Source organism: Schistocerca americana, chromosome 3 (assembly GCF_021461395.2).
Source record: "Schistocerca americana isolate TAMUIC-IGC-003095 chromosome 3, iqSchAmer2.1, whole genome shotgun sequence".
Taxonomy (NCBI): domain Eukaryota; kingdom Metazoa; phylum Arthropoda; class Insecta; order Orthoptera; family Acrididae; genus Schistocerca; species Schistocerca americana.
This window is the reverse complement of record NC_060121.1, coordinates 670460422-670474091: the sequence shown is the minus strand read 5'-3', so window position 1 is coordinate 670474091 and position 13670 is coordinate 670460422. Positions and strand designations below refer to the sequence as shown.

Genomic DNA, 13670 nt, shown 5'->3' with positions numbered 1-13670 from the left:
TTCTGTAATGTTGACCTCATCCTCACAGGTTCAGCTACACACTTCTGTTCACATTAAACCTGCTAACAAACAACAGTACTTACATGTTGTCAATTGCCATCCTTTCAGTGTCTCCCAGACAGCCTTGGCACTTGGGCAATACTTCTCATTCTCGCCTCAGGCTTCAGTGGACTTAATTACCCCACCAGACTAGTTTTTCTGGGTCACCATATCCAATCCTGGTACTGCTGATCCCTCAAAAAACAACTTAGGAGTACATCTCTTGTCCCTCAGTGCTATAATCATCTTGAGCATATTAATCAGTTACTTCAACAAGGTTGTAACTCCGAAAATCATGCCCTGAAATGAAGTCCATTCTGCCTGACATTTTGGTACCACACCTAGAATAGCTCTTCAGCAACTCCACATCCTCCATCCCCCACCTAAATCTCTGCAATAGCCTGGTCAAACTCAATGCTCCTTCTGCACCCATTTCCCTACCCTATGGCTACTACCATTGTCACTGTCACTGCTGCAAAACGTGCCCTATGTTCCCTACTACCACCACCATTTACCCAATAAGTGTCAAAACATATACTATCAAAGGGAGAGTCACCTGTGAAAGGGCACATGTCATGTAACTGCTATGTTAACCCTGTTCAGTGTTTCCATTGGTATGACTACCATTGAGTTATCAGTTAGGATAAATGGACATAGACAGAGGATGTATACTGCCATTAAACAATATCCTGTTGACAGTTTTGACCTTGGTGTCTGTTTCACCAAATCTACCATCTGAATCCTTGCCCCAGACACCAGTTTTTCAGAACTCTGCAGGTGGGAACTGGCATTACAAAAAGTCCTTGGTTCTCACCACCCATCTGGCCTTTACATTAATTTTGTTGATCTCAGTATTTTTTCTTGGTAACTGCTCCTTTCTTCACCCCCTTTCAGTTTTCTATATTTTTTTTTTGTTTTCAGACCTGTTTATTGTTCCCTGCCCTGTACCTCCCCCACATACAACACACTTAGTGTTTCACTCCTATAAACTCTTGCATGATGTGTTGATTATTACCCTATCTTCCACCTTTGAGTTCTCAGGTTCTCAAATCAACAATCAGTGTTTCTTTCTCATCCAGTCTGGTAAGTCTCTTTTGACCCAGGGTTCTGGACAACTTTTCCGAACTCCCCCCATTGCCTAAATCTTGCCAATCCTTTTTCTTCATCCTCTTCCTTCCTCTTCAACCCTTCTACCAGAAGAAGGAGCCACTGGCTCTGAAAGTTCGCACAGTTGGTTTAGCTTTCGGTATGTTCTCTCCTGCCATTACTTGATAATGCCCCCACACTTCCAATCGGATGAAGGCTACTCCTCAGCAATTTGCTTGGGAAACATTGCAACATCTTCTGCACAGAAAATGCCCAGGATTGCTGTCAGATGGAACCATTCTGTTGGACAATAATGCCAGCCCTATCACTGTCAATTGAATGAAGGGTTGGTTGGGAAACACTGCAACATCCTCCGTACAACCCAGATCTTTCACAGTGTGGTTTTCACATCTCTCACACTGCTGCCAATTGAACAAAGGCTACTCTTCAGCAGTTTGGTTGGGAAACACTGCAACATCCTCTACACAGCCTGGATCTTTCAACACCTGATTTTCACATGTTTGGCAGTCTGGAGAAAGACATACAAGGAAGCTGGTTTCAGATGGGCGATGAAGTGCAAGAATAGTTGTGGCTGTGGATCCATCAGCAGCTGACCGTGTTTTACAAAACAGGAACTGGTTGTCCCCCCCCCCCCCCTCCCCCAGTGGGACAAATGTGTGAATGCATATGATGGTTACTTTTGAATGGAACCATTCCATGCACCGATGTGGAAAGTGTGCAGTTTTCATTTGATTGCCCCCTCACATTAATGCTCATAAAATTTTGTGAGTGAACTTGTAATTGGCAGTCTAGGTAAAGCAACTTTTCTGATATCCAAACTGTGTTTTACAGAGGATATTATTATTTTTCAGGTGGGATGATATTCTAGAATACATCACCTCACCTTCTCAAAAGCTTTGGAAACAAAATCAGTGGTGACACTGGTTGGTAGTTGTTCATATTTCTCCTATCATCTTTCTTATAGAGGTTTTTAACAATAGGATATTTAAATCTCTCTGGGAAAATTCCTTAAGTAAGTGATGCATTACATGTTTCAGATAAAACAGAGATTATTATATGGGAACAAATCTTTAGTACTCTGATGGAAATACCATCAAATCCATACGAATTTTTTTATTTTTTGAGAGGATGTATAATTTTCTTAATTTCAGATGATTTTATGAGTTGATTTTTCAAGGTACTGCTGTGACTTTGCTCTTGAACTGTTGGTCTTTATATTTCCTACCACATTTAAGAATTGATTATTAAACACATGTGCTACCTCTGACTCGTCATTTATAGCCCTCCCATTCAAATCAATAGTGATATTATTCTGTGATCTGGTCAGTTGTCCTGTCTTTCACTTCATTACATTTCAGCCTTAAGTTTGTTGCTGGAATTATTGATTTTTGACAAAATGCCATTTTGAGTAGTTTTTGTAGTGTGCAACTGCTGCAGGATCTTTACTTGTTCTTGCCAAGAATTACATTTTCCTTTTTGTTTCAGAAGATACTTTGATCTCTCAAATGATCCAGGGTTTTCTATGTGGCTTTTGATGTCATTTCTGTTTAGCTTATGCAGATATTTATTTTCAAATAATGATATGATTTATCATGGAATAGATTAAATTTTATGTTAGTATTTGGTTCATTATAAATTCCATCCCAAGTCATCTCTTGTAAACAAATCTTAAAAATGTTTGTCCAGGTATCGTTAGTTGTTCTAACTGATTTCCACTGAGGAGTATCTATACCTTAAGGCACTATTTTATTCATCCTAACTAACTGTGCACCATGATCAGAGAGAGCATTTGTTACTTGGTATACAGTTATTTTATTGCTGTGGGCTCTATCAAAGAAAACATTATCAATTATGATCCTCCTGTCTTTTTCCACCCGTGTTAGAAAGTTAATTAGTGAGATCAAATTGTAGGATCCAAATAAGATTTTTATGGGTCATTTTTCCTATCAGAATCCTTTAGAAAATCTACACTGAAATCATAAAATACTACTGAATGCTTGCTACTGTCTGACAGATAGCACAGTAAGAAATCCATATGCTACACAAACAGTTCAAAATTTCCCATTCCGGATCTCTATACAGCTACAATTATAAAGTGAACTATTTTTCAGTGTTAATTCATAAGCACACATTTCCATGAGCTGATCACTACAAAACCTACTTGTTTTCTCATATTAGTCCTACATGAGCATGGTGCAAGAGTGTAATCTTTTATATTGAGTCTCTAACCCTATGGTTATGTGGTGCTCAGATAGGCACAGTGTGTCTATCTTCCCAGAGCTCTCCAAATTTCTCTTACATGTAAGAATTTCTTCTACCTTATTATTCAGTCCTCTAATATTCTCACAGATAAGCTAACCTTACTTTTTCTGTGTTCTTCTCTGTAGCTGAGTGGGCAGCATAGTTAGCTACCATATGAAGGACCTGGGTTCAATTCCTGGTACAGCTAAGGATCTTTCCACAGTAGGAGGACTGGTAAGGGGTGCACTCAGCCTCATGATGCCAACTGAGGGCCTACTTGACTAAGAAGTAGCGAATCCATAGTCCGGAAAGTCTCCAAAACAGCTGGGAGAGAGCTGTGCTGACCACATGCTGCCCCCCCCCCCCCCCCCCAAAAAAAAATACCACATCTACATGTCATTGCAAGACATAGGATGACACAATGGCCAGTAGGCATCTCTTGGGCCTTCACTGCCTTGCAAGTAGCTCATTACTTCTCTTTGCACTCTTACACATTTTGTGGGGCTCTTCTTTTGTTTTCATTTCTTTCACTATTAAATGCTTGCTGCTGTCTGGCAGACAGCATACTTAGGAATCCACATGCCTTGTATATGGATCAAAATTTCCCAGTGGGGATCTCTGTTCAGATACAGTTGTAAGTGCACTATTCTTCAGTGTTAATTCACAAGCACGCACTTCTATATTCTGATCGTAAAAGAGGTACCCTCTGGCATGAGTAACTACACGGATCTTGCTTTGTGTAATGGTGGCCCCACACCCCCATACATTTTCTGCAAAACTCTCAGCCAAACTATATTTCCATCTTTTATTCAGGTATAAGCTGTGTCTAGTATATACCTATCTCTGAACTGCAGTAACCTGCATGGCACTCACATGAGAGTTCGTTTCAGTCAGCAGTAACCTGCCCAACTCTGTTTTCACATAGCTCATAGCAGTGTTAAACCAGGTCTTAGCATGATGCTGTATAACAGCCACAATACTCATATGTGTGTCTGAAGTTTCTACTCCTATCCCATTCAGATCACCAAGATGTTTCCTGCTCCAGATACTGTCATCAGTTGATCCTCTTAATCAAAATCCTTACGAAAGTTATCTATGTCATTTGTCACCTGGCTAGCACTAGCACTTTGTTTCACAATACTTGTGACCTGATCTGCTGTTCCTAAATTGTCCTGTACCACCTGGCCTACACCCCTGTCATGGCTACTACCTAATCTCTTTTGTTACTGACCTACACATAGTTTCTTTGTTAGAAGTCTGCTGGACCCTACTGTGACTTACAGCTGGATAAGGTTCTTCCTCTCCTATTTCAGGTAACAAATCAAGCTTATTAGATGCTATAAGCTTACATGTAGTTGAAGAGCTGTTCCCCTTTCACACATTGCTTGTTACCTCTACCCAGTTCCCACAGTCTGTTTACCCTTTATCTAGTTCATATTTCATGTAATGTAATTCAATCTGAAGGGCACAAATCTTTGCCTCCTGTTCAGTGATTAACTTGTCTTTTTTGTAGAGCCTAAAGTCCATTCTCCACTACAATTCTCCCCAGTGGAATTCCAACCCACAATCTACATGTACCATTCCCTGTCTGACTACACTATGGCAACATCCAAACTTATCACACATTATAATTCAGACTAAACACTTTCAAATATAACTTGATCACCTAATACACTCTACACTTCACAGATTTTTGTTACTTATGAATTGCAAAAACTAGGCCTACAGCTTAGCACCTCAGGTGCTTGATGCAACATAAGATGTTAGTTATTGACACTTACAATAAGAACTTAGTATTCACTTAACTGCAGGATGTGTTAATTAACTTATTCATAATGAATGTAACTTTTATATATAGTTTTTATGAATATTACTTGATGCTAGACAATGTTTACAATTGGTAAACTGTGGCCTGTTATGCATGATGAAATTTTATGTGATAATATAAATACAAAACCTCAGATCATGAAATCTTCAATTGCCCAGATGAAGAATATGTAAAGGAACAAACTTACATTCAAAATATGCTTCAAGCAATCACTTTTCCCTATAAAAATTGTTTATTTTTCGCTAGTAGTGCAGAGGCAGCTACTGTGTGCACTAGTACCCCTAATCAAGACACATAAAACATATCACAGCACTCCCAGATTTCAGGAGAATATATTCATTTTCCAGGGAGTAAAGAGGAGTTAACTGAGGAAGCCTGGACACAGGAACAGGGTGCACCAAACCTAGGCTGAGACAGACCCACCTTCCATAAGGAAGGACAGGAGAAAATTAATTTTAACTTTCCATTATGAGATCATTCGAGTTTGCATTAATGAAACACAAGAAAGTGGATTGGCTGTGTCCATTTCAAAGAAAGCATCCTAGAATTTACCTTAACCAATTTAGAAAACCATGGGAACCTCAAAACTGAATGGCCAGATGAAGATTGGAGCCATGGTCCAGATTGTTAACAGTAGTGCCAACTCTCTCAGTTGAGAAACATGGGAAACAAATCTCTTTTTATTCCAAAATTCAACTCAATTAAAAATATTGAAGTCCATATAGGAGAATCCATTCTCATAAAGTGAATTAATCTTTTTCTGCATAAATAGATAAACGTATAATATCAGAAAGAATTAATAGTTGTTCTTATAAAAAGTTAATACAGACAACAATACTGTGGAAACCATTCAAAATAATAACATTCCCTCATTTATTATGCCACAATATTTCAAGATATTTGGTTCATCAAGTCTCACAGAGGAAGACATATGACTTACCGGTCCAAAGCTGTCATATTCAGTAGAAGACAATGAATTACGATGTTGTAGGTTGCTTTGATATGTAGATTCATCAGCAGAGTTATCACTATCTGCATCTTGTGCCAGAACATGACCAAGTGGTGCTGTAGTCTCCACCAAAACCATCACACTGACCCTTAGTGGGAAGAGGCCACAGAGCGTAAGCAAGTGTCCTTTCTCTATGTGATTTGGAGATGCATAGAGTCTGAAATATTACCTGTTACATTATTAATTGCTGACATTTTGCATGTGACATATTTCAGTTAAAGAAGAAGAAGAAAGAAAAACAGACATAAACTGATACAAAACGAGCTGTGATGTGCTGTGCATATTACATGTACTTAAAGCACTAACTCCTCTTCACTAATACATCATTTTTCATATATTTCAATATGAATATCCTATTCTTATTTTTTATCTATCCAATTAAAGTATTCTTATTTAAAAGATATTCTCTAGACATATGAAGATCCATAACAGTTTGTAAGTTTCTGTTTGTGTCAGTGTATATTCTTAATATATGTGATAAGTTATAACAAACAATATGAGTTCTGTGAACGTGAGCTGTCACAACCATTCACAAACTTACGGTAAATTTCTAGAATATTTCTAATGTTGTTGTCTGCATAAGTTGAATGGAAGAGAGCCACAAAAATAAGATGAAAAGTCACAACAAAACATTAATTTCCTCATCTGTTAACTGTTTAAGTTCTCATACAGTTGATGTAATCAAAGATTCATGGGGAAACTTTACACGACATGGCAGGATACACACTATTTACCACACAATCAAGTGAAAACAAAGTAGCCTGTGTGGCAGCTGATTCACATAAACAGATTTTCAAAATGTAATAGGCACTAGAAACTGAGCAAACTGCAGTTTCTTTGTCTCAAACATAAGAGAAGAAAGGGTTAAAAGAATTAATAATTTATTAATATTAGGCAAGGAAGCCACAAGAACCCTATGCCACTGACAAAAACAGTAGAACAGAATACATCAAACTTGAAAATTACTGCCACTGTTTGTCATTTAATCTGTTCTTTGACTCATCAACAAAGCCTCAGGGTTCCAATCTCCTTATATCTTGTCAAATTATCCCTACTCTATTTATATGAAAGAAGGAGCCAGAGATTTTACAACTCAGTAGGCCTTTCAGTTATAGACATCTGAACTCTCCTGCCATATGGCAGGTACAGATTTTGACTATGTTTATTGAGCTACATCTTTATTTTAAACATTTCTTGATCATAGATTCTTACATGAAAGTAAAAGTTTCATTGAGCTGATAGTGATGAAATGCATATCTTGCTGCTTAACACTGTATTATTTACACAGAAAATTTGATGCACTATGTTAAATTTATCAGGACATGAATGATGCTTTGAAGGTGTGACACAGTTATCATAGTACCCCACTTAGAGGTTCCATTCATTAGCTACTACCAAACACTGTCCTATATTGTATCACTTCCCAGGATCTCTCTCTCTCTCTCTCTCTCTCTCTCTCTCTCTCTCTGTTTGTGTGTGTGTGTGTGTGTGTGTGTGTGTGTGTGTAACATGCAGGCCCTGGAGAAGTTGAGAAGAAACGTCATGTACTGTAATCCATAGATATCCACTCTTCATGTTATGCACACGCAATATTAAAGAATATATTTTGGAATAAGAAGTATTCTTAAAAAAATATATGAACCTTTGTGGAGGAAATTATTCAAGATGACACCAACTGTGATTGGATGTAATTGTTCTGTGAGTCAGGTCTCCTGATTATTTTAGTGACCATTGGATGACTTCTATTACTCTGTAATACACTGTGTAGTTAACACATCATCCTCTTGTAATATCTGTCAGATGCAAGAAAACTACTTGACACCTTATAACAAAATCTTTAAACAGTTAAAGAAAGACCACTCGAATACTCAAAATATGGAACTTACTCTTAAGTCATAGGCACTACAAAACAGATAAAAACATTATAAATCTATACAACCAAAAATGTCAGTATTCCTATGGGCATAGGTTCTCTAACATATGGGATTGCAAATATATTACATCCAAAGTGAGTTGCCAGTCAGTTATATTTTCATTAATTTTCCTGCTGAAACCAAAGCTTACAAGTTTAACATCTATTGTTCTATTACACCAGTTTTAAAATCAATTTTCTTTACTTACGCAAGTATTTCTTGAGGTTCAAGTATCAATTCTGACTGTTGACTGTTAGTAACAGTGGAAACATTCAATGCTGTGAAATAATGAGATCCTCTCTGGAAGAAAGAAGAATGTTTTATCAGTGAATTGTAAATGAAAAATGTATTTTAATATCTTTTTATTCTGAATCTTTATTATATTTGCCTCAATTTCTATTAGATGTTATACTCTAGAATTACATCCTTCATATTCTTTCTGATTACGCATGATAACATTTGGTCACAGTGTTGTTATAATATTTGGTAGTAATAATATCTTTAAGTTTTAAAAATTATTATCAGTGCTGATTTTCTGGAAAAAAATTAAGTGATACTCTGTGACATGTGCCAATTCCTAACATTTACAAATTACTGCTGTAAGAAATTGTAACACACTTTTAATGAGTACCTTAAATTAATCAACCAGTCCAGATTTATATATATCTGGAATTAATGTTAAAACAGGTACTTTGCAGATGAACCTGGTTGTTTAGAGCAAGTTCCTAATCAGCATCAGAATATCACTATCATGTTTCTCATGCTTCTGTCCCATGATTTTGCTGTCTATAGCCAACTACCTTCCTTTCAGGAACCAGGTATCCACATAAAGAATTGGGTTATATGGTTGTAAAAGAGGTCCTACGAGTTGAAGAAAATCAAGTTTTCAACAGTCCTCAGCTGCAGTAATGCTTTTACTGCCATTAAACTAAGTTAATTTGTTAAAACCCTTCTCATATTCAGTGGTGGATTTTGCTACACAATTAGCTGAGTTTATCAAAGGCAGTAGAGAAGCTGGATATTTCTTTTTTTTTCTATGAACTCCCGAAAACCTCTGGTTACTATTTTTTCAGAAAATCTGAATCTTTGACATAATTTTTATGTTTTCCTCACAAGTTGATGCAGAACTGTCAGACAAATGTGACGGATGCAGTTTTTTAGTTCATGAATAAATATCATCGCCATCACTTCATAGTCTACCACCCATTCACTTGCACAACCTTTCATAAAATGATGTTGGGTCAATGTGCTTGGTCCAGCAATACATCTTTTTTCATTTCCTTCAACTGCATTTGTTCTTTTTCTTTTTCTCTTCAATCACTCTGAGTCTTTTTCTATTTTTTTCTTTTTTTTAAAAAAAAAAAAGAGTGATATTATGAGCCTGCAGCTCTAAACTGAGGTCAAGCAACTACTACAGCAGTTCCCACATTAAATCCAGATCTAAAAATCCAAAATACAGTCAATACTGGTGAAGACCTCCATACATTTTCTTATCAGTGTTGTCTCTGGTCATATCACTCTTAGCACTACTAAAATGTGAAACTAGCACCTTATAATTTCTCCAAACAGCTGAAACATTTCAAAAGCTATAGACAACCCACTGAGTACCCAAGACTGTGACACTTTCAAGAATTTGAGTTTCAAGTTGTTCTGCATGTCTTCTTAGTTCTCTGGTATTTTGTGGGGGAGATATTAGTTGGTTCAGTCATATCAGGTAGCACTGTTTGAATATAAATAATCGGTGAGAAATCTGACTGATTGTTAAACTTTCATCAAGAATCAAGGAAATTTTGCTGATGATTCAATTATATTTTTGATGACTCTGACTTTTATTTCAGCAAACAGTTTGACTTAATATGTTGACACATGCAAACCAGGAAGAAAGAATACACCCATGTCCACTACATTTAATTTATGGACATCAATTTCTGACTTGAGATCATGTATCAGTGGATTCCTTTTGGCAACTTTGTAGGCAGCTCTGAAAACATTAGCTGTTACTGACTTCATCAGGTTACCCTCCATTCAAAGGCTGTTGCATGCAGCGACCATTATTTTAATTTGTAAATAATAGATTTCAGCTATCAGTCGTCCTTTGGAATTTTTATTGGCAGATCTAGATTTCAACTAGAAACTAGCCATTGTCAATGCACTATGACTTTTGGTTAATGCACGTAATGCCTGTTGGTCAGGCTTTGTCCACAGTTCATTGAATGAGTATTCAATGACCAACAGGCATTACATGCATTAACCAAAAATGATAGTGCATTGAGAATGGCTACCTAGTTTCTAGCTGAAATCTAGATCTACCAATAAAAATTCCAAAGGATGACTGATAGCTGAAATATATTATTTACAAATGTTACTGACTTTTCATTCTCCAGTGCTTTAACACAGACTTTTTCCAAAGACTTTTCACTTACTGCAGATAATATTTTCAAAGCAGCTTTATGGGCTGAGCTTTCTTGATGTTTAATAATTTTTCTGGAGAGATGTCATCTGGTCTGTTTTACATGCTCGAAAGCATGACACAGAAATTTTTTATCACTATTGTCAAATATTTATTCCTTGTTTACTTTTTCAGGCCCAAATTTTCCAATTTTCTTCTACTCTTGCATCCCAGTTCTTTTTAATTTATTACCATCCAACACTCGTTCTTCTTACAGAAATCTTCTTTCCGTTCTATTGTCCAATAATCTGGAAGATCATAATCAACTCTGTTTACAAAGATAGGTCCACATGTGAATGGCATGTTTTCAGGACACATGATTTCATTTCCGCCCTTTTCCTTACTTTCATAACCTCTGCCATTTTCATCATCACCCTCAAACAAATTAACCTTTTTATTCACAGAAGATGAGAAATAGTGCATAAACTTACACCATGATTTGACTCTGAAACTCTAATAGGATTCAACACTTCACCTTAATCTCTTCAACACTGGAAATCAGAAGTGGAAAAACAACATTACAATATTACTGGATGACAAAATCTATTTTAAAAGCTGACTGCATAAGACTGTTATTTAATTCCATGACTCTTAACATACACATGTGGAGTGACTTGAGTAATATTGTAAAGGTCAATAATATTGTAAAGTACAACATTCTAGTCATGTTTTCAAAGACTGTGAGATTGGCTGCCATGACACCTGAATGGAATATCAACATATTATGTACAAATGCCCCAGATACAGATGAAATATATTTTGCTAATATTGTCATTGATGTATAATTTTTCTGCCTTTAAATATAAATAAAATGTAGATTTTTTCCCCCCTCTGATGACTCAAAAAGTTAAAGGGGATGCATCTCCAAGTGTACCCCTGGAAACTCAGCACTGGTGATTACTGCATGATAAACCTAAGGGAATGGAAATGAGATCCATTTATTGCTGGTGCTCTATTAACTAGAAGTAAAAAAATTTAAAACACTTATTGTATTTGCCCTGCTAAGTTATTAAATGCTTATATAGTACTTGTAGTAAAAGTATACCACAAACATTGTGGTGCACTGTCCTCTTTCGTCTAAAAGACTTTGAAACACAACTTTTCATACCATTTTTTAAATTCATCAGTTCTACAACTGCTTGGATGCTATTGTGGCCTTCCTCATGATAATGTTTTATTCACTTATTGATTCAGTCAGTCATACATTCATTAACACCTCATTTTATATGTATTCCATCATGAAGGAGAGTCTTCAATAACATGAAATGAGTCAGTCGTATATTATCTGGCAGAAACAGAAGAATTTTAACAACCAGTAACAACTAGCCTTAATATTCTCCCACTGATAATTATGTGGATTAGTTCTAGATTACTTTATTGTATACATAAACAGAGAAGCAGGCATTTTCAAGAAATCTACTGCTCTGCCTTTTACACCATTCATCTGCTTTTTTCATCTAATAGTCCAAACTAGGTATAGTGGTAAATTTACATTTACACTGAACAGTATCAGTGGTCTATATACTCGAAAAGTTAAAGGCTGTTTAAGAAGAACATTAGTGTTTAGAATTTACATCCCAAGCCCAAACAATCTGGTACATTATAAAATAAGTGATTAATTAGGTACTGTTAAGGTGTAACATATCTTTCATAGAATGAGACGTCCCACAATCTTGATATTCATTGGCCAATGAAAGATGTTCATGAGTTAAGGTAGTTAGTAAGTAGGAACCATCTGACTTTTGGGAGGTTCTTTGATGGTTTGTGCAAATCAAAATTGTAGGGATCCTGTACTGCTGGCAATGTGGGCCATGGGCTGGCACTTCTACCTGCTGGGTGGAGTTGTTTGCTCCATGGGTCCATGAGGGAAAGGCATGGGGCACATGTGACTTTCATGACACCAATGAAATCATCATGGCATTGAGTTTAGATTTTATTGTACTATTGTTCACAGTCTTATAAGAGATGGATGCTTGACAACATCTAATTAAGGTACTCAGACGTCCTGTTTTTAATGGGACTTCCTTTTTCATTTTCCCACAAAATATTCAGTGAGGCCAAATGTCCTGATTATTCATAATTAGCAGTAACCTTGTCTACTGCAGAAACAACGGACAGATGTAACAGTGTTATACAGCTATCAGGGTTCAATTGTATTTGCTGTTACGAATCAGCTATTCACTGTTAGATGACATAAATTTGCAGTAGATGGAACTGACATGATGTGTTCAGACTGTTTGCGATAACAATGAGATGCAGACAGCAGCTTCAACACTTTGTTTGACAAGCTTGCTTTAGTGTGCTCCACTGTTTGTTGCTTGCTGTGTGTGAAACTAACTTGTGCCTATTAATTTGGGGAAAACAACATACTCTTTCTTGAAAACCATGAAAGAAGAGTTCCCTTTCTTGAAGGAAACTATGATTATGAAGGTAGAATGTACATTGTGTTGTTCAGTGTTTTTCCATTGAACATAGAGGATGTGGTGATATATCACAGCACATAGAGAAAAAGAAGCATCTGGTGGCAGTTACTGCAAGAATGTCTAGTAGCATAACTTCCTTTGTAAGTATGAGTAAACTACAAACAGAGGAAGATAAATGGATTGCTCTGGCAGAAGGACTGTTTGCATTCCATACCATGGGACACAATCATCCTTTCCATTCAATGGACTGCATGCCTCTTCTAATCAGAGACCTATTTAAGAAGAAATTAATAAGTTCAAGGACAAAATGTGAATCAATTTTTTTGCTATACGCAGTGCATGAAGTGGAGTCCGAACTTAAAAAGATGGAAAGAATGTGTCTGTGATGGTTGATGCATCAAGTAACAGAAGCATTGAATGGAAGATGATAAGTATATGTCTGTGGTGGTTGATGCATCAAATCACAGAAGCATAAAGCTAATGCTGATTCTAGCTAAGTATTTAATTCCTATCAAAGGTGTCCAGTCCAAAGTAATCTGTCTTCAGAACCCTGGTACAGAAATGATAGAATTATTAGCTACCTATATTCTGGCTAGTTTTTAAAAAAAGGCAAAATATAGTTGACAAGATTGTCACATTTTGTTCAAGTAACTGTAATACC

The 13670-nt window shown here is 36.5% G+C and overlaps 1 protein-coding gene across 3 annotated transcripts in view; it reads right to left on the bottom strand.

Annotated features, from left to right (window-relative positions):
* LOC124607401 (serine/threonine-protein kinase Nek8) overlaps positions 1-13670 on the bottom strand; it is a 317572-nt gene that overhangs the window by 17731 nt on the left and 286171 nt on the right. For all 3 annotated transcript variants that reach the window (XM_047139723.1, XM_047139724.1, XM_047139725.1), the window contains 2 exons: positions 8346-8437; positions 6156-6381 (listed from right to left, as the gene is read on the bottom strand). In XM_047139723.1, coding sequence (XP_046995679.1) covers positions 6156-6381; positions 8346-8437 — 318 coding nt within the window. The remainder of the gene's footprint in view (positions 1-6155; positions 6382-8345; positions 8438-13670) is intronic.